This window comes from Amaranthus tricolor, chromosome 8 (assembly GCF_026212465.1).
Source record: "Amaranthus tricolor cultivar Red isolate AtriRed21 chromosome 8, ASM2621246v1, whole genome shotgun sequence".
NCBI lineage: Eukaryota > Viridiplantae > Streptophyta > Magnoliopsida > Caryophyllales > Amaranthaceae > Amaranthus > Amaranthus tricolor.
In genome coordinates this window covers 10,213,200-10,235,386 of record NC_080054.1, presented here as the reverse complement: position 1 = coordinate 10,235,386, position 22,187 = coordinate 10,213,200, and the positions used below count along the sequence as shown (strand labels likewise).

General features: G+C 31.6%; 2 protein-coding genes across 4 annotated transcripts; one reads left to right on the top strand and one right to left on the bottom strand.

Moving 5' to 3' along the window:
* Positions 1 to 6,787: 6,787 nt before the first annotated feature.
* On the top strand, positions 6,788 to 9,685 carry LOC130820571 (albumin-2-like). Of its 3 annotated transcripts, none has more exons than XM_057685999.1 (2): positions 6,788 to 6,884; positions 8,694 to 9,685. In XM_057685999.1, exon 2 carries the CDS (start codon positions 8,725 to 8,727, stop codon positions 9,202 to 9,204), a length of 480 nt encoding a protein of 159 aa, XP_057541982.1. In that variant the 5' UTR covers positions 6,788 to 6,884; positions 8,694 to 8,724; the 3' UTR covers positions 9,205 to 9,685. The 3 variants fall into 3 exon arrangements, with proteins under 3 accessions (XP_057541982.1, XP_057541983.1, XP_057541984.1); XM_057686000.1 differs by having other exon boundaries at positions 6,823 to 6,884; positions 8,678 to 9,685; XM_057686001.1 differs by having other exon boundaries at positions 6,853 to 6,931.
* An 8,768-nt stretch (positions 9,686 to 18,453) lies between these two features.
* On the bottom strand, positions 18,454 to 21,664 carry LOC130821507 (uncharacterized). The gene is made up of 3 exons (XM_057687298.1): positions 21,554 to 21,664; positions 21,197 to 21,445; positions 18,454 to 18,501 (listed from the first exon to the last, which is right to left on the bottom strand). Exons 1-3 carry the CDS (start codon positions 21,662 to 21,664, stop codon positions 18,454 to 18,456), a joined length of 408 nt encoding a protein of 135 aa, XP_057543281.1.
* Positions 21,665 to 22,187: the final 523 nt, after the last annotated feature.

Sequence of the window (22,187 nt, the reverse complement as noted above, 5' to 3'; positions counted from 1 at the left end):
AAATATCTCTTTCTATTTCCCTTTTCTTGGGTTTTTTGTCCGTCCATCCTAATACGCTAGTGTGAAAGGGTCAGGCGGTCAGCTTCAGCAATTAAAATAATTGCAGATGGTGAATACACATATAGTACCAAATGATAATTAAAGTAATAAACAACTAATATATATAGTACTATGCGATTAGATAATTACTTCACAAAAGTAAATGTGAAGGAAATTGCATGTGGTGTGTTACTCAACGTATATGAAAACAAACAAGTTAGTTGGCGTACTTTTACTGTGGTGGTGAGGAAATTTAATGGTGTTACATGTTTTTACATGTGGGTTTATTTTTTTTAATTTGCTTAAAACTCATAAAATAACATAAACGATACTTTCAACCATCATACCTTTTATCTGTTAGGGTAACTAATTCATATTAGCATATATTATCTGCAATCTGCATCAATAATATGCATATGATTATCAGTTTGATTACGTAACACACTGAATCAAAGTAAATTCATGTTAATTAGCATATACTATCCAAGGCAGCATTTTATACTAATTTTAATCAATTTATTTTCAGCTCCCAATGTAATTGGTTTAAAATAAATATTTATGCTAATTTTAAATAAAGTAAGGATTTTGCTTCTTTTATAAATATTTACACTAACATGAGAGCTTGACATTCCTGCAATTTTATGTTGACCTCCACTAAACCTTGGTTTAACATAGCTTGAAAAAATCCACCAAAATCTCCCTCTAATTTCTTATCACTTTAATCAATCTACTCCAAAGATAAATAAGCATAGCCTAACCTTGGTTCACCTTGATTGGAGTTTTGTACTTCGTATTAAAACCAGGAAATTAAGGAAGGAGAGAAAGAGGAAGAGCATTCTTACTCATGACCCAAAAAAAAGCTTATTTTAATATTTCACAACTTTTCTCTCTCTTAAAAATTCATTTTTCAACTTAATTTTATTAACAATGACTTCTTTTAAAAAGTCATCATCCTCTCTTTCTTACCTTTTCTCTACGCCACTAAAAATTCTCTCCCTTAATTTATCTAACATTTATCTTTTTTTTATAATAATATTTTCATGTACAAAGTTAAGATAATTTTTTATTTGATTAAAATAGATCTACTATTTTATTCTTTTAATAAAACTAATATTTTTAATAAATATAAATGTAGACATTAATAATAATTAAGGAAAATTCGTTAACTTCAAATAAAGATTACAATGTGCATACATAAAATAAATACACAAATTAAAAAACTAAAATTTTAAATGATACATTAATTGCGGTTCCTTGCAACCTTTTGCCAGATATTTTCAACCAAGTCATCTTTTAAGGATAAATGTGTTTGTCGATCTTTCACATCATCCTTATTTGCCAAGTATCGGTTGATATCAACAATTCTATCTGTGTAATACTCAAACTCATCATTTAATCCACTTGTACCTTCCGATTGACCTTTTGGGCGATCTCCCCTGAACTCTCTGCCATTAGCATAGTGTGTATATGTATCACTTTCATCTTCCAATATCATATTATGCATAATTATACAAGAAATAATTATATCAGAGAGTCGTTCTTCATCCAAAGAAAGTGATGGCTTTCTAATTATTGCAAATCGAGCTTGCAACACCCCAAATGCTCGCACCACATCCTTTCATGCTACTTCTTGATGTTAAGCAAATAACCTTGCTTTTGGTGTTTGTGGTTCAGTAATAGACTGAATAAAAATAGCCCATTTAGGATAAATGCCATTAGTTAGATAGTAAGCCATGTCGTATTGATTTCCATTAACCGTGAAATTGACAGGTGGTACCCTTCCTTCAAACAAATCAACTAAAAGAGGTGATCGATATAGGACGTTGAGATCATTATATGAACTTGACATCCCAAAAAAGGCATGCCATATCCATAAGTCATGATCAGCGACAACTTCAAGAAATAATGTTGCAACACCAACTCAACCTTGATATTGCCCTTTCCATGCTGCTGGGCAATTCTTCTACTCTCAATGCATGCAATCAACACTACCAATCATGCTAGGGAATCCTCGTTCTTCACTAAAGGCCAATAATCTCGTCAAATCTTATGGTGTTGGTATTCTCAAATAATGTTGCCTAAATTGGTTGATTATTCTCTTTATTAAATGAGTGAGTGCTTTTCGTGCTGTGCTTTTGCTAATTCGGAAGTACTCATCAACTTGATCAGCAGCCACCCCGTATGCTAGCATACGAAGAGCTGTAGTACACTTTTGTAAAGCACCTTAGACCTTTTTTTACCAGTTGCATCAATGTTGGTAGTGAACCATAGATCATTATTGGAGAAAGCTTCCATTATCCGTAAAAATACATGTTTCCTCATCCTAAGCCTACGTCGAAACTTGATCAGCAGCCACCCCGTATGCTAGCATACGAAGAGCTGTAGTACACTTTTGTAAAGCACCTTAGACCTTTTTTACCAGTTGCATCAATGTTGGTAGTGAACCATGGATCATTATTGGAGACAGCTTCCATTATCCGTAAAAATACATGTTTCCTCATCCTAAACCTACGTCGAAACAATCGAGAAGAATATGTAGGATTTTCAGCAAAATAGTCATTAAATAGTTGGGAATGACCTTTTGAATGGTCTCTTTGAATTCGACATTTTTTTTGGTTCTCACCCATAGTTAGTGTTGAAACACTAGGAGGAATAACGTATTGAAAGGAATAATCAACCATATTATCTATTAGTTCATTCTCTTCATCAGAAGATGAAGAACTTGAAGTGGATGAGGAAAAATTAAACTTATAAAAACTCATTTTGAAGTTATACATCCAATTGAATGTGGATGTGCATATATATAATATTATGCATGCCAAAAGGTGATGGAAATGAGAAGACTAATGCATGCCAAAAGGTGATGGAAAGGAAAAAACTAATGCATGCCAAAAGGTGATGAAAATGAGAAGGCTAATGCATGCGAAAAGGTGATGGAAAGGAAAAGACTAATGCATGCCAAAAGGTGATGGAAATAGAAGATTAATGCATGAAAACCTTACATAATTAAAACAACTTTTTGAAACATTACATAATTAAAACATCATTATCAAACATTACATAATTAAACCATCATTAAAAACAATACATAATTAAAACATAATTAAGATATTACATAATTAAACCATTTACGGACTATTGTAATTCTGAAAGTATTGTCCAAGTTGAACCATCATATTAGCTTCCCATGGCTGAAGAGTTTCCTTTTTTCTTAATGTTTGATAGATATCCCAATTCATTCGATATTCTTCCATTTGAAGTTGTTTTTGTTTTCGGGCTTATTTTTGTTTTTGAAGTTCTGTCTTTTCCTTCATTATTTCTAAATTAAGTCGAAGACTCTCTCCAAATGCACTCAAAGCTGGAATTGATTGATCTGCAACCATTTTCATAGTCATGCGAGCCTTAGCCTTCTTCACACCCTCGGGGCGAGCAGATGATCCTCCTTGAGCTTCACTTGTTGGTGTTTCAGAATCTTCTTCCATCCTTGATCTTTTCCCACTACTTTCACTACTAGCACCACCAGTTGGTTGTAGATCCAATCGTTTTTTTGATTACTTTTTACCACTTGCTTCCACTTGTTATACTTTCCCAAAATTTTCCATTGCTCAATCAAGTTAAAGTTACCGTGTTTTCTTTGATGGATTAAATGCGCTTCTTTAAGCACATATTCGTCTCTCGTGCCACTCTTCTTCCTCCTAAGAGCCTCGTCTTAACTTCCAGACCACTTCAAAGATGCTGGAGCAATTGGATCAGATGGGATCAGATGGGGTCGTTCCATCCTCGCTGCTTTATAAGCTTCCTTAACTTTTTACCACCTCACAATTATCTTTTGGTTGGTGCTCACAATTGGATCTATACTTGTGTTCATAATTGAACATATAAGAGCAATATCTTCAATCAAATCCCAACTTTTCTTTGAAGGTATAAGGGCTTCATCATTAAGATGCTGTTGAGATGGTTGAACCAAATGAGTGAAGCTCGGGGGTGAACCAAATTGTGAAAGTAGATCTTAAAATGATGGTTGGGTGTAAAGACTAGCATCAACATGATGAACAGAATTTCCTCCTTCATCACCATATTGATCATCTTGATCATTTCCTCCATTGTCATCATCATCATCATCATCATACTCCATCTCATTTTCTTCTAAACTTTCACCCCTTATCGGAGTTGAATAGTTACTAATACTAGAGTTGACATTGTGAGATTGATGATGGTGGTGAAACATAGTTTGAGAATTTTGGGTATTTTGAGAAACATAATAAGACGAATTTGGAATATTTTAAGGAATATAGTAAGAAGAATTTGGAGTATTTTGAGAAAATGGAGGATTTTGATACTAAATTTGAGCACTTTGATTGTTAAAAGCTTTTTTTCTTGGTTTTTTTTTTACTTGGATTTCTTCCATAATTTGGGTTATTTGAATCTATATATTTTTTGGGATTATTAAAATGATTATTTTGCTATTTTTAACAAAAAAAAGGTAGGAAAATAAGAAGAAAATATGTAAATATAAAATTACGTCAAAAAATATCAATATGGGTCTCATTTTATAGATCTCGAAAAAATATGATCGTTGGTATAATTTTTTTTTAAATTAATTAAATACAAAAATAGCCGTTAATAACAATAAATGACTATTTTTTGGCAGCCAATCGCAAGGCGGCACGTGGAACCAGGCGCAGCACGCGTGTCAGGGGTGCAGGCTGCCATATTCCATCTGCCAATCACCAAGCGACACGTGGCGAATATTTTTTTAGAAAAAAGGGGTGAACGTTCAAATGAATCGATCACATGTTGACCCATTTGGCCAAGCTTTTCCCCAACCCACCCAATATTTGGTCACTATTAATATTATTTTTCCTCTAGTTTGGTCATATGACCCACAATTAGATCATCATTTTTGATTCTTTAAGGAAGAAAGAGATAACTGAGTTGATGGGGTTGATTTTTCACAAACTAATAAAAGGAGTGGGACCCATATATATATATATATATATATATATATATATATATATATATATATATATATATATACATATATATATATATATATACATATATATATATATATATATACATATATACATATATATATATATATATATATATATATATATATATATATATATATATATATATACATATATATATATATATACATATATATATACATATATATATATATACATATATATATATATATATATATATATATATATATATATATATATATATACATATATATATATATACATATATATACATATATATATATATATATATACATATATATATATATATATATATATATATATATATATATATATATATATACATATATATATATATATATATACATATATATACATATATATATATATATATATATATATATATATATATATATATATATGTATATATATACATATATATATATAATATATATATATATATGTATATATATATATATATATGTATATATATATATATATATATATATATATATATATATATATATATATATATATATATATATATATATATATGTATATGTGTGTGTGTGTATATATATATATATATATATATATATATATATATATATATATATATATATATATATATATATATATATATATATATATATATATATATATATATATTTGTACGATAGGACTTGAGTTAGGCCAAGTGCTTGAATGGAAAAAAAAAACGCTGTTAAAGACAATATTTTCCACTTTTAGTAATTTTTACCTTTTATTGATCAAAACCCATTTTTCAGCCTATTAAGCTATAAAAATACTATACTTGCCAACGTTTTTACCTAAAAACTTATTTTCTCAAAGAGTTTAAGGTGACACTCCTTTCGCTAAATACGTTAAAACTTAACAAAAATTTCATAAAAGCGAACGAACAACTAACAAATTAAAAGTCTAATTTAAAAGGTCACATGCTCATAAATATGTAAGAGTTATCTTTCTCGTACTTACTTTATTCTTATATGCTTGCTTTTGTAATGATCTTAAAATTTTTAAGTTAAACAGGATAAAAAAAAAATTAAAATATATGGATTACTATATGATTAAAGTAAAAGTAGATTATAAAATAATACTCCCTTCATTTCTTAAAGCTATTCACATTAGCGAGTTTGGTTTGTTTCATTTGTTATTCCCATAAAATGCCTTTTTATTTATATCACAAATTCTAGATAAAATTAACATTTTTTATTGTTTTTAATATTTTATTAATGCTAGGTCCCCAAATATTTATCACAAACTTTATTTTAATATTTTTTTATACTGATTATGGTCTCAACATATTTCCCACAAATTTTATAAAATACATATTTTTAAAAGCTTTGGTCTCAGACTTGCGAAGTTAGTTTCAACCTCACTCAGTCCTATCCGTTGCAGAAACTTCTCTTATTTTTTGTTGAGTCGAAAGACTCTTAGGTTGTGCTCTCCCCAAACCTTGATCATACTTCTCTATGAACTGGATACATTAGATATGCTAATAAAGATGTTAATTCTCAACTTTTTCTCTATTAAATTTTATTATTCTACAAAATAATCTATCTATCATCTAAAAATTAATATATTTTTCTTACATTGGGCGAATACTTTTTGTTGAAATAAACTTCTGTAAGAATAAGAGGAGTATTTCATTATTTGAATAATAAATTGTAGTTGTCTACAATAAATATTCACACTGTACTATGTTAAATCCCCAATGATACCCCTCTCCTTATCATCTATATATTGCCAAGACAATAAGCTTGCATTTCACCTGCCTACTCAATTACTAAAATCTCATTGAGCCTTTTTTATTTATATCAAAGTAAAGAGGTATATAAACCACACCCTCCTTCTCCATCCTTTTCTATGCTTTTTGAGTATGTTACGTAATCCATTCTTTATTAAGTTATCATTATAAACGTGTAATTTAAAAAAAAAAAAAAAAAACAAACTATTTTCTTGTTTTTATTAGAGAACGCAAGCCGGCACAAGACGGCTTTTTATATATATGTTGCTGAAATGAAATAATATTATTTGCCATTATTTCACTTTTTATTTTTAAATGCTTTGGATTACGTGAATAATCCTCGCGTTTTATGATTGGATGAATCTCAAATTGAATTATTGAGCAACTATATATACTACTCTATATATATATGTCATCGTAATTACTCAGGGCCGGCCCTATGGAGGGCAAGCTGGACTTATGCTAAGGGTCCACTTTCATAAATTAGAAAACCTTCCAAACCTTAATGTCCGATTCCAACAATCAGTTAGTCTCTTGAGAGACCGTCTCTTTAAGAGACGGATCTCAAGCCCAGCCCATTAAAAATTAATACATACTTACCGTATTCTTAATGTCTATTTACATTATCTTTAATGCAAATCACAATTTACTGGGATTGGAAAACCAAGTGCTCGACTCGCCAATGGTAACCATATAACTTATTTGTTATTTTCCTACAAAAATACTAAAATAAAATTTTACTTTAATTTTAATCTTAATTAATATTCTTACTTCATGGTTATATCAAATTAAAACCTAATAATCACAACTTACTTGAACTAATTTTAAATTTATGAATTTATCATGTTATTAATGTTGATTTATTAATTTACTAATGTTAGTAATTTTTAATTTTAATGTTGTGTTAGATTATTGAGTTATGTAAGAAATTTTGATTTAGTAATTTTCTTGAATAAAACTTTTGTGAGTATAAAAAGGCAAGTTCATCCGTAGTATTTAATTATATTTCTTAAATTACTCAAAATTGTTAATATAATGTCTAAAAAAAATTTATCTTGAAGAGAAAAATGGACAAAAGGACAAAGAAAACAAGAAATTTTTAAAAATATATTTTTTTGTGTTGTGCAATAGTTGGGGCGCATAAAATATATTTCGCCCCGAGCTCCTAAAATCTCATGACCGGTCCTGTAAATACTGAATATAGTGCACTTTTACTAAGGTATAGGAGTTTTTAATTCATTTAGCTATATTTTTATAATGAGCATTAGTATAAGAAATGAAATCATATTTTTTCTTCTAATCTAATATCAGGCTATCAGCTAGTATATAGAAGTCTATTACTGATCTTTCTGTGCTTGTAAAAAAATAATGTTAGTCTGCAACACAAATAATGTATCCGCTAGCTAAGGCAAAAGATAAGGATCCTGAGCTAGCTAATTCACTAAAAAATACTCCTAGCTGGTAATTTATATGGAGTATTATTCATTTATTTTTCATATTACTGTATATTTAAAAACAAATTATCAATAGTTCCCCTTAGTTTTGGCACTTTATTAATGGTATCTTTAAGTTTTTTTTTTTAATTATCAATAGTATTCTCATATTATTGAGCATTTCACAACTCTAACGTTTTTTAACTTTTTTCCGTCAAAAATCTTCTAAACCCGTTAATTTTTTTCTTTTCTTTTTATTTTTCAATTTAAAACATAAAAAAAAAGTTAATGGTTTTGGATGGAAAAAGTTAATAAAAGGTTACAGTGGTAATAATATAAGGATACCATTGATAATAGAAAAAAACTTTGGGATATCATTAATAAAGTGCTAAAACTCAGGGGTAACACTGATAATTTTCAAAAAAAAAAAAAATTATAAAAAGTTGAAAATGTGCGCAGGTTATCTTCACCTAGCTAAATAATCAGGAAAATGTCGAACCCAATCTATGTAACTGCTGCTTTCAGATCAGGACACAAAAATCAAGCTTACATATTTATGAAGAAGGAATATCTGATTGAAGAAGTAAATCCAGGTACTTGTGATGACAAAATACTTTACGGACCAGCGAAAGTTAATGAATATTCTGCATCTCTTAAGGGCACAGTTTTTGGAGATAAGGGAATCGATTGTGCTTTCCCATCTCAAGAAAAAGGAGTTGCATTCATCTTCAGTGGCCACCTTTGTGCCAAATGGTCCTACGGTTTAGAAACTGCAGAAAATAAGCTCCTGGTTGGGCCTTCCCCAATTGAAGAGGTATTCCCTTATTTGAAGGGTACTGTTTTTGTAAATGGGTTGGATGCTGCTTTTGAGACATCACGCCCTTATGAAGTTTACCTGTTTAAGGGAGATAAATATGTTCGTATCAACTATGAGGGTGCTGGAAAAGTGTTGAACACCAGCCGTCTTTAAGAGGGACTATCTTTGAAAATGGATTTGACGCTGCTTTTTCTTTGGATCACGATACTTATCCGAATTCAATGTATTTGTTTAAAGGAGATACCTATGCTCGTGTCACATACACACCTGGTACGACAGTTAATGAGAAGCTCGACAACTTGGCAAAAATTACGACCTACTGGAAGGGTTTAGGAAGCGTCTTGCCTCGTTTTGAATGAATATTATATATGCTCGTTTTGTTAAATTAATGTCTGACTATGTTTTCATTATTATTGTTGTTGATTTTACATTACTACTATTATTTAATTCGTACTATGTCGTTTATGTTGTCTGAAATCATCCTAGGATGAATTAAGGTCTTGATCGAGGGTATTACCTGCAACAATATATGTGTTGTCCCATAAGTTCAGGCTCGTTGCCTTGGCTTTATTTGCATTATGTTTTCATGTTCTTGTATTTCAATATTATCAAATAAATATTTGTCTTCGTTCTACGGAATAATCTCTCCGCTTCTGCCTTTTCTTTAACGTTAAATATTTTATTTTTTATTTCTTTTAAAGAACACGTGGAGGACATGTACATGGGCAGCAAAGGATGTTATAATGACAATTAGCCTTCATTAATGATGAGATAATTCGATCGATACAAGGTGACATGACTTGTGCATGTTGTTTGTGAATGACATTATTTTGGTATATGAAATTAACCAGGGATGCGGAATAACTGAAGTTAGAATGATGGAGATAGTAGTTCACAAGGTTTCAAGATCGTGATTCTACTTTGGATTCGAAGCGGCTCACAGAATCGAATCACAGATAAACCAATCCTACAAACTTTGCTAAAATAAGATTTGTATGTAGCTATAATTATTGTTTTGACATTTTTAATCTAAAAAACACTTAAACAAACCAAATGCTTATAATTGGAGATTATAATGTATATTCAAATGTCAAAGTAGTTATTTCATTTTCATCTGTTTAACCACTACTGAAATTTGAAGCAAACAAGCAATAAAGTTTTTATTTAGTGGTTACATAGATTATACATATGACTTACAATTTAAAGTACAAATTTTTATTTTACATCAATTAAAAAGTACATTTTGCTAAGAAATCTAAATACTTCAAAATTGCAAAATTTAATCAATTTTTATCACAGTGACTGTTAAGCTATGAAATTTCAAATTGACTAATAATATTAAAAAAACTATAACTGCAAAATAACTTATTGGAGTTTTGGTGTGACTTTGAATACACCAATGGAGTATGATGAGGTTGGTGGTGTGTGGATGTGTGTATGTGTGTGTATGATGATGTGGGAGTCATTATAGACTCTCTGAGGAGCCGCTTGACCCACACTGTGGCATACTTGACCGAGCAGTTAGCTCGACCAGATCAGTGAACATTCTGATCTGTTGCTCGACTGGAATACAAACTGCTCGACCAAGGCCATTTCGCTCGACCGGTCGAGCGAGGGTCCAGAATGCACTCTGTTTTCTTGCGCGATAAGTTTTACGGGAATGTTTTATTGTGGGTCTTTGCCTAATCATTGGTATACGACTACTATTATAAATAGGAGTCTCATACACTCACTCCAATGTTGATTCAAACCCTAGCTAAACACAAATCCATCTTCTTTATCTTCTCCAAGTGTAATACTTCATTGTAAGAGTTTTTGAGAACTCCATTGTTTCTTCACATAATCAAGCAAGCTAACTACCATCGAGGACATAGCCCACATTGGGATGAACCTCGTTAATCTTGTGTCTTTGATTTTGCTTTCTTTCTTATTGTTTTTCATTGCTTATTATTGAAGTGTTGTTTACTTGCATTGAACACCCTTGCCATTGGTCTTGGTTGTATTATAAGGATAAAGATTGAAACTTTAGACCTTATTGTGTTCGTTTTATCAATTGGTATCAGAGGTTAAGGCTTTTGTTGGTGTTTGGGAGTGTTCAAGAGTGTAAAGCTTGTAGAAACATGTCTTTAATAGCTGGATATTGAGAAGTTTGATAGGAGTGTAAACTTTGGCATGTGGCAAGTCAAGATGAAAGAAATCTTGATACAAAATGGGGTGCGCAAGGCTCTTGAAGGTGAAGACAAGAAACTCATTGGAGTAAGTGATGCAAAATGGGAAGAAATGGATGCTAAGGCTCTATCGGCTATCCAACTATGTCTCTCAAATGATGTTTTGAGAAAAGTTGTGAAGGAGACTACCTTTAAAGGGATATAGGAGAAGTTGGAGTCTCTTTTTATGGAAAGAGCGTGACCAACCGGCTACTCTTGAAGAGTATACTCTACGATCTCCGATTGGAGGAAGGTAAACCCCTTAAACCCTATCTTGATGAATTTTATTCCATTGTCATGGACTAGCAAAATATTGATGTTAAACTTGATAATGAGGATTTGGTCATTTAATTGTTGTGTTCATTACCACCTTCTGACAAGCACTTTAAGGAGACCTTACTCTATGCTAGAGACAATTTGAGTAGTAATGATGTTAAAAATGCCTTGACCCAAAGGGACTTGATAGTAGGGATGTCAATTCAGTCCGAATCCGACCCTAGTTCGACTCGATCCGAAGAAAATAATCCGATTCGAGTCCGAGGAAAAGGTTATCCGACTCCAACTCCGACTTCACGATTTGAATCCGAGTTAGAGACGGACCAGAGTTGGACCTTATTAAAAATCCGACACTCCGACCCGACTTCGACCCTGAAGAAAATCTGACTTTGAATTTGACTTTTAACCCAATATTTTGTTTCCTTTAAACTCTAGACGTGACTAATTTAAGCTCTCTCTCATACTAATTGTAATTTTCAATTTTGAAAAACTAATTGGTATTTTTATTTTGATCAATCAATCAAAATACGACAAATCAGATCAAGAGAAATAAAATACGCCAAATCAAAATGCGAGAAAATTTTGTTAAATTGTAGTATTAGGAATATTTCTCATGTTAAACTTGAATTCAAAGTACATATTTTTTTGTTAAATTGTATTTGAAAAATATATTTTCTTAACTTCGTATGCTTTAAATCATTAGTACAATATCACAATGATAAAGTTTGATAATAATCCGACTCCGTATCCGACTCTGTATCCGACTCTGTTGGAGGTTCGAGAATCCGAGTCGGGGCAAACTTGGAGTATGCATAATCCGACTCCGAGTGGAGGTGGACTGAAAAGAAAAGTTCGACTAAAATCCGGAGCAAAGTCGGAGTATATATAATCCGAGCCGAGTCCGACCCATTGCCATCCCTACTTGTAGAGCTGTTCAAAACAAACCCGACCCGAAATCGAAAATTATCCGACCCGAAAAATATAAGTTTTTTAGGTTTACCGAACCGATACTTCACTCGAACCGTTTAATAACCGAAAAGGACAAAATCGAACTCGAACTGCAACCGAATTTTATAACCGACATATAAACCTTAACCGATACCCGAACTGAACAGTGATCGACCCGAGTCAAATCCGACCCGAATTATGCACATAACCGAATGTAACCTGACTAGAACCGATTAAGATCGAACTGTTTTTAACCTGAACTGATACAAACCCGATCGATTATTAATCGAACTATTTTTAACCCGAACTGATATAAACCCGAACCAATTGTAAATCGAACTGTTATAAATCCGAATCAAATTTTCACCTAATTTTAGCAAATTAAGTTCAATTTCAGTTTTCTAATAATACGGAAAAAGGAAGAACACAAGTTCTATACAGAAGAGATTGCATACAGAATATATATATATATATATATATATATATATATATATATATATATATATATATATATATATATATATATATATATATATATATATATATATATATATATATATATATATATATATATATATATATATATATATATATATATATATATATATATATATATATATATATATATATATATATATATATATATATATATATATATATATATATATATATATATATATATATATATATATATATAAACTAATTGAAATAAATTGATCAGCCTGACTGCTATATCTGATAAAACAGTCGGTAATTATTTTTTGTAAGTAAATGAGCATACATCAATTAAAAACCTGACTATTAACTTATTTCGATATTGACCAGATCAATAGTTATCCGTAACCGATAATTACTCGAAAAATAAAGCTCGAACCCGATCTGTACCCGAAAAAACCGAACCAATTAGTAATCGATGACAAGCCGAGACCGATTGACACTCGACACGAACTTCAACCGGCACCGAACTGATCCTAACCCGATAGCTTGAATAACCGATCTCTAACCGAACCGTGACTAACCGACTCGACCCGAGTGTGACCCGTTGTAACACACAGCTGAAAAATAACCGATCCGAAATGCAATCGAACCGAATAACACCCGTCTGAAACCGACCCGATCAACCGAATGAACACCTCTACCTACTTGATGGATACACAATTGTCAAGTAAGTCATCTAGTACCTCAAATGATGGTTTGTATGTGAGGGGTAGAGCCAATGATAAGGGTTCTACTTATGGTAGTGGTAGCAAGGGTAAAAGTAGCTCAAAGTCTAGAAGTTCAAACAAGAATAAAACTTGCAACTATTGCAAGCTCAAGGGTCACATCAAGAAAGATTGTTGGAAGTGGAAAAAGAAGCATTCCAATGATGAGGAGAGGTTTAAGGAGGGCTCTAGTAGTGCCGAGGCTAGCTATGCGAATGATAGCGATGATGGTGGTGTTTTGGTTACCACACATGAGTATAAGGGTGAGGATGAATGGATTCTTGATTCCTGGTTCTTTCCATATGACACCCAACAAGGAACTATTCACTACCTATGAAAAGGTAAATGAAGGGAATGTCACTATGGGAAATAATGCAACTTCCAAGATTGTCGGTGTTAGGAGTATTCAAATAAAAATGTTTGATGGTATGGTGAGAACTTTGTCCGATGTTAGGCATGTTCCCGGGTTGAAGAAGAACTTGATTTCATTGAGTACTTTAGACAAGTATGGTTGTAAGATTGCTTGTCAAGGTGGAATGTTGAAGGTCATAAGCGGGTCACTAATTGTGATGAAGGGGAAAATGAACGAGAGTTTGTATACTCTAGAGGGTTCTGCGATCTCCGGCTCCGTGAATGTCTCCACAAGTAGCATGTCCGATGAAGAGACCAAATTGTGGCACTTGAAGTTAGGTCATATGAGTGAGAGTGGTATGCATGAGTTGAGCAAGCAAGGATCGTTGGAGGAAAGAAACTCGGAAATCTTGGCTTTTGCGAACATTGTGTGTATGGGAAGCATATAAGAGAGTGAGTTTCAAACCAGCTATCGACAACACCAAAGGAATCCTTGATTATATTCATTCCGACCTTTGGGGGCCTCACTTGGTGGGTGCAACTACTTGCTTACTTTTATTGATGACTACTTAAGGAAGGTTTGATGCCATTTCATCAAGCACAAAGATGATGTATTTGATGTCTTCATTGACTAGAAGACTATGATTGAGAAGAAAACCGGGAAGACATCAAGACATTGAGAACGGACAATGGTCTTGAGTTTGTTGATAAGAAGTTTCTTCAATATTGCACCAAGGAAGGTATAGTGAGGCATAGAACATGTGTTGGAAGGCTTAACAAAATGGTATAGCCGAAAGGATGAACAAGACATTGTTGGAAAGGGCTAGGAGTACGATCGCACAAGCTAAGTTGAGCAAGAAGTTTTTGGCCGAAGCCGATTCTACGGCATGGTACTTAGTGAACCGATCTTCACACACCTCATTGAACTTCAAGTACCCACAGGAGGTATGGTAGAATTTACCGGTTGATTATTCTAATCTTAGAGTATTTGGTTGTCCTGCCTATATTCATGTAAGAGAGGGAAAACTTGAACCTGGAGCTAGAAAATGTATTTTCATGGGCTATGGTTTGAGTGTAAAGGGATACAGGATGTGGTGTGAGAAGACTAAAATGATCATTACTTCTAGGGATGTAGTGTTTGATGAGAGTGCATTGGTTACTTCTATTGTGAATAGCACTCTTACTAACAATGCAGGTACATCCGATGACACCCAAGAGAAGGTGGAGCCTACCAATATTGATGAAACTGATGATGATGCTCGACATGGAAAAGAAATCTTTTTTCCCACTCAAAGAGCAAAGAGGAAAATTATACCCCAAAGAAGGTACATAGAAGAGTGTGACTATGTGGCTTATGCTCTCACTATTGCTAGTGACGTGGAGAGTGTAATGCCCCGAATTTTCTCTATGGCATAATTTTCATTTTATTCCTCTTTCTAGTTACTTTTCTTTAGGTCTAGTCTTTAATTTAAAATAATTTATTATGATATTATTTGTGACTTATTATAACTATCTCTTTTATACTTTATTATGTGATTTAAAATGTGCGTAAGTTATTATTATTATTATTATTATTATTATTATTATTATTATTATTATTTTTATTTTTATTAATATTAATATTATTATTATTATTATTATTATTATTATTATTATTATTATTATTAATATTAATATTAATATTAATATTAATATTAATATTATTATTATTATTATTATTATTATTATTATTATTATTATTATTATTATTGTTATTATTATTGTTATTATTATTATTATTATTATTATTATTACTACTATTATTATTATTATTATTATTATTGTTGTTGTTGTTGAGTTAATATATTATTTTAATTAAATTTATTTATACTCTTATATGTCCTAGGTTATTTATTTTGGACCAACTTGTGGTAACAAGTTGTAAATTAGGATGACTAAATATTTTTTTTATACATTATTATCATGATAGGTTTGTAAAATTAGTGTTTAATTAGGTTAATTGATTCTAATTCATGCTTAATTATTTTGTACATTCTAGAATGGAATGAATGCATGAACATCCTTCAAATCTTTTCATTTTATTTTCCTCAAGTTGATTGAACTCCCTAATGCTCATAATTTTCAACCATTATGAGAAGTCCTTCGGGATGGTTTTTCCCTCATTTAAATACTAGCCTATTGTTATGTAATTTTTCATTCATACATAAACTAGCTCATAAACTTTCTTTCTCTCATTCTTTTCTCTCAAAAAAAAACATAAGAAAATACTTGCTTTATTTTTCTTCAAGTGCTAAAATATTATCATATTTTTGGGCTACTTTTGAAGACTTATTTTGAATTATTCAAGCTTACTTCAAGGAATTTATTTTGCAAATTATTTGGGAGATTTTCTTGGAGTTTTCTTTAATCTTCTAAAGATTATTACTTTCCTCCATTATCCAGGTAACTAGATTTTTCCTCACTTAGTTTCTTAATTAAACATAGAAGTCTTGTTTAGAATTAATTAAAATTTAAATTGATTAATTCGGTTTTATATTGTAAATTTTGCTTTAATTATTTTCGTGCACATACTATTGTTATTTTAATTTTCTATGATGTGTTGTAACATAGATTTAATTTAGGATTGGTTAAAATTAATTTTCGTGATTTGAATAATTTTATTTTAAATTATTATGAAAATTTGGAAAATCTGCACTTTTTATTAATAGTAGTTTGGTTGTAATTTATTGATTTTAATTTATTTCCACATTATTTTAACACTAAAATATGTTATAATCAGTAGGTAATAGTGTAAATTAATTTTGGTTAATTCTGGCCAATTAATCTAATTAAAATGGAATATCTAGTAATTATTCAACTATTGCGATTAATTGACAGTTTATTTCCAGAATTTATTTTATTATTAGTTAGCCACGTAAATTATTTAAATTTGAGTCTGAAATTAAGTTTTATCATTAATTTAAGTCTAATAATTATTTTAGTAAATTTACTAATATAATTGGTCTAATTTCATTTTGGTTAATTAAATTAACTAACTTATGAGTAAAGTGTTAAGCGAATTAGCTAAAAGGTTAAAATCTAATTTCATGTGATCTAATTCAGTACCTAATTAGTTGGTAATTATTCAATATTTAATTTAATGAATTTGGGTTTAATTTTACAAAATTATTACTTAATAATGGCTTAAACTAGTTAATTTGAATTTTGTGAATTAATTAAGGTTAAGAGGAATTAAAATCTGATTTAATTTATTAATTCATTAATTTTGGTCATGTACCTAATTGCTTGGTTATGTGTTAATTTCATGTACTAATTATTTATTTTAATTAGATAGTTTATGATCATTTGCTGTTAAAGTCATGTAAATGGAGAACTTGACTTTGACATTGACTTTGACCATGACCATTGACGTTTGTTGACTATTATAATGGTTATGTGATTTTATTGTGATGGTTTATAAAAATGTTTTGTTGCTTATCGATAAGTTTATACTTAAGAATAAAATAACACTGTCTGTAGTATATTCTTTCCAAGAGTTTTTGTAAGGTGTATTCTTGATTAAGTTCGAATAATGTTTATTCAAAACTCAGACATCACAACTTAAACTGTATGATTTTGATCTTGATTGGTTTTGAACTACTCCCTAGGAGTTTTGGTATTTTGGAAATGGTCATTGTAGCTTTTGGGTTCTTAAGGGTAAATCCATAGTTGTTCCTTATGAACATTGGTTTTGTTGTTATTTGGAAATCGTTGGGTAAGTCCATAGTGGTTCCTTCGATTGGACAACACACCTATAGTAGATTAGTTTTAGATTTAGTTGTCATGCTCATTATTCTTGATCTTCGGAAAACGAGAGAGATTGGCCATTCTTAGATAGGGTTATATCATTGTGGTTGACCCGAGGTTCACCCTGACTTTATCTAGGCTTAGTGGGCCGCAAATTTTTTCACTGCGTCCGTTCCAAGTACGACTTGAAAATATTGTTAACTTGATTTTGTTAAATTGTTTTGGAAAAGTTATCCTTGGTTTTAATTGATTTGGTTATCCTACTTTGGTATTAATTGAATTGATCAACATTATTTGACTATATCGGTTTGGCTTGTATGGTTGGATCGTTGTTAATTGATTTGAATTTTAATTAAGCCTCGCATTAGTCCTTTGTTTAAATTTGAACGTTGGTGTTAAGGACAGTCTAGTTACTGGCCACTAAGTGGTAATTTGTTGTTTAGTTGTTGCAGGTCATGATTGAATTCATTCGGAGCAACTGGGGAATAAGACTAAGAGAGTGTAGGGTTACCTAGAACATTAAGTTGAAGTTTAGATGTTTTATTTTTTATTTATAGGAGTGTTTTACTCCCCGGATTGTAACGGTCCTGTTTAAGTGACCCGAAAATCCATGTGAAAATACAAACTCCAGTTCACTCTTTGGACTCTATAAAAGACTTTTTTCTGGGATCGTTAGCATTCTGTCGATAAAGAAATATAGCTAAAACAGAAAACAGTACCAGCGTGAATGAAAATAAGTCAGCGGAAGCTCTTACGTACAACTCGAGAGCCTAAAGGCCTCTAGACGAAGTAATTGAAATAAGCGGAAGCGAAAAGAAAACTACACTATCTCTTGTTACATAAGTACAGAGTTTCTTTCTACTCATAATCTAATACAAAAAGATAATAGCATAGTCTTGATGATTACGGGTTCTAAGTCGAGACCTCACTCTAGACCCCACCTGTAATCAACCTACTAGTCGTCGTATGACAACACACAGTAGGTTCCAAAGAAACAAACCAATACACGTCAGAGACTTCATACAAATATCAATCGGGATGAACACAAGCAATATGTTTATCCTAGCATGCATAGGCTCTAATACATTCATTATTAGTTAATCTCAACTTGTAACGTTGCCCGTCCTGTTCGGGTCGTTCAAGTATAAATCCAAATCTTTTTGAAGGAATACACTTGGGAGAGCTAATCCCAAGGCAACCACCGACCTAAGACGTTGCCCGTCCTGTTCGGGTCGTCAAAGGCTAAAGTATGCATACCTCCATGGTGACCGTAATGATCCAAAACCGCCATGGGAATAATAATTGTAATAATCCAAACCAATACGTTAACCCCTTTGGGTAACATAATACAACCAAACGTCAACCCCTTTGGGTAACATAATACAACCAAACGTCAACCCCTTTGGGTGAAAAACACATAAATTCTCAATTTCCAATTAATTTCTTTCAAGTTATTTGAGATGTCTAATCCTTATGTGATTTACAATGCCTCGATTAGAAATGAAACAACAATACTTGCACAACCTCATAAACAGTATGGTCTAAGCGTGTACCTTTAAGCGCTGCAACCAAACGATATTTAACCATGATAGAAATTTCGCCCTCTTATGAATCGAGCTCGTAAATATCACAAACACACATAAAACAATCATGTATTAGAACGTGTTTATACATTTAATCCACTCCATACTACTAAGACATCACTAGGATTTGATAATTTTAAATGTTTTCATCAAAATCCTAATAGTTCCGATTTTGTAAGTTTTAACCGGAAACTTAAATGATCGATTTGGACAGTTTAATAATTTCAAATAAAAAATCCGACTTCGCCGTTGCGTTCGGAACGCGTCAATTACCTTGGGTACCAAATTTTATAATTTCTAACATCCAATTACTATTTTTAATTATTTTAAGCGTTTAACGAGTTTTTAACGCATCGGTACATAAAACAACGGAACACGACTAACATTTCCGGATAGTCACCTTTACCGAGACAGAACTACTGCTGCCCGAAATTTTTTTTATCATTATTATTATTATTATTATTATTATTATTATTATTATTATTACTTTTATTATATATACATTATTCAAATTATTAACCTTTTAAATCCCATGACCAATATACATCTAACAAGGTCACATTCACAAAATCCTTCAAGAAACTTAAAATTTCATAAATTATGATAATTAAATTAACTACTCAATTCTCTTGACAAACTAAAATTTTGTAGAGAATCATAAAACCAAATCACTCTTTTAAATCAAAACGTATATGTATAAACACAATTCTTCAAATAAATCAAATTTTGCTAAAGGATTTATAATCTCTTGAATAACTACACTATTTGGTATATACCATTTAAATTTCATCTAACAAATTGAAATTTTGTTAGAGAGAAGTAAACCATAAAAAAATTATTTAAATATCATTATAACTTTAATTCTTAATTCTTATAACAAATTTAAATTTCGTTAAAGAATATTGATCAAGAAGTTCTTTTCTTAATCCTTTTAACAAATTAAAGTTTATTAAGGATTATTAGAGAAAATTTTCAAATATATATAAAAAATATTCAATCCTCTTATAAGTCATAGGATATCGTCATACATAAAATATAATTCTTTTAGAAATATCTTTGTATATAAAATCTATAATTAACAATTCAATTAAACTTACCCTTTGATCAAAAGATTGGATTGAACAAAAAGAATTTTTTTTTCCTTTTGAATGTGCCGAATTCAAGAAGCAAAAAGGTAGAAAATTTCTGAATTTTTTTGTTTAGTTGATGTTTTGAAATGGTGAGGAAAATCAAAGGAGTTTAAGGATAAATAGACACTTATGATAATGGTCATAATTGTGCCATAATACACAATTATGAGAGGAGTTACAAGACTCCTCCCATGCCTCCACCAACCGGCCACCCCCTCAATTTCCCCTAATTATTATTATTTTTAAATTAATTAATTAATTAAGTAATTATTATGATATTGTTAAAACCGAAAAGAAACGTCACGCGATGACATCGTACGTGATAAAACTCGTTACCGTTAAAATTTAATTTACTTTATTCTTATAATTATATATGTAAAATAGTATGATTTAATAATCGTATTTATTTTTTTATCTTATTATATTTTCTTTTTAAAGCCGATAAATTACGGGGTGTTACAGACTACCCCCCTTAAAAGAAGTTACGCCCTCGTAACCTGCATGACAACGAAAAACGCAGAACACACACACTATCTTAACACGATACTTGTAAAGAGGCAAGACTATAACTCAAAAAGGTTACGCCCTCACAAAGCACTCGCGCGAAATTCCTATCGCCTTCTACCCCCCTTAGGAAGTTACGTCCGCGTAACGCTACTAACCTGAAAGAGATGAGGGTACTTTGCTCGCATAGAGTCCTCCGTTTCCCATGTAGCCGCTTCCCATGTACTACGGACCTTCGTGTCCAAGATTCTAACCAGTTGCTCAGAGTAAGACAAGGATGTATCCAAATCTAAAGGTTCGGGATCTAAGACATGAGAAGCTATAGCATGATATCGGTTAAGCTGCGACACATGAAATACGTCGTGTACCTTTTCCAAGGAATTTGGAAGGGGTAACTGATATGCCACCTTACCCACCCGTTCCAAAATTTCATATGGTCCTATGAATCGAGGGCTAAACTTTCCACGAGCACCAAAACGCACTACTCCGCGCATGGGTGACACGTGAAGTAATACCCGTTCGCCCACGATGAACTCTTCTAGTCGTCGCTTTAAATCAGCGTAAGACTTCAAACGATCCTGTGCCGCTTTCAAACGATCCCTTACCAATCTCACTTTCTCAGTCATTTAGAACAACAATTCAGGCCCCAAGGTAACTGCTTCGGTGAAATCATCCCAATAAACCGGAATACGACAACGACGCCCATACAAAGCCTTGAATGGAGCCATCTGTATAGATGCCTGATAACTGTTGTTGTAAGAAAATTCGACCAGGTCCAAATGTTCATCCCACGACCCTTGCTATTCCATGGCAATAGCGCGCAACATATCTTCTAGTATCTGATTTGTCCGTTCCGTCTGCCCATCCGTCTGCAGATGGAAAGACGTACTATAAAGCAACGTAGTGCCCATTGCCTGTTTCAAGGTTTGCCAAAATTGTGACAAATACCGTGTATCTCTGTTGGACACAATAGTACGGGGCACACTGTTAAATCGCACGACATACTTAATGTAAGCTCGAGCTAATTGTTCCATCTCCCAACGACAGTTCATAGGGTTGAAACGTGCTGATTTAGTCAAACGATCCACTATGACCCATAACGCATCATTTCCCGCCTTCATCCGGGGTAAACCCACAACAAAATCCATA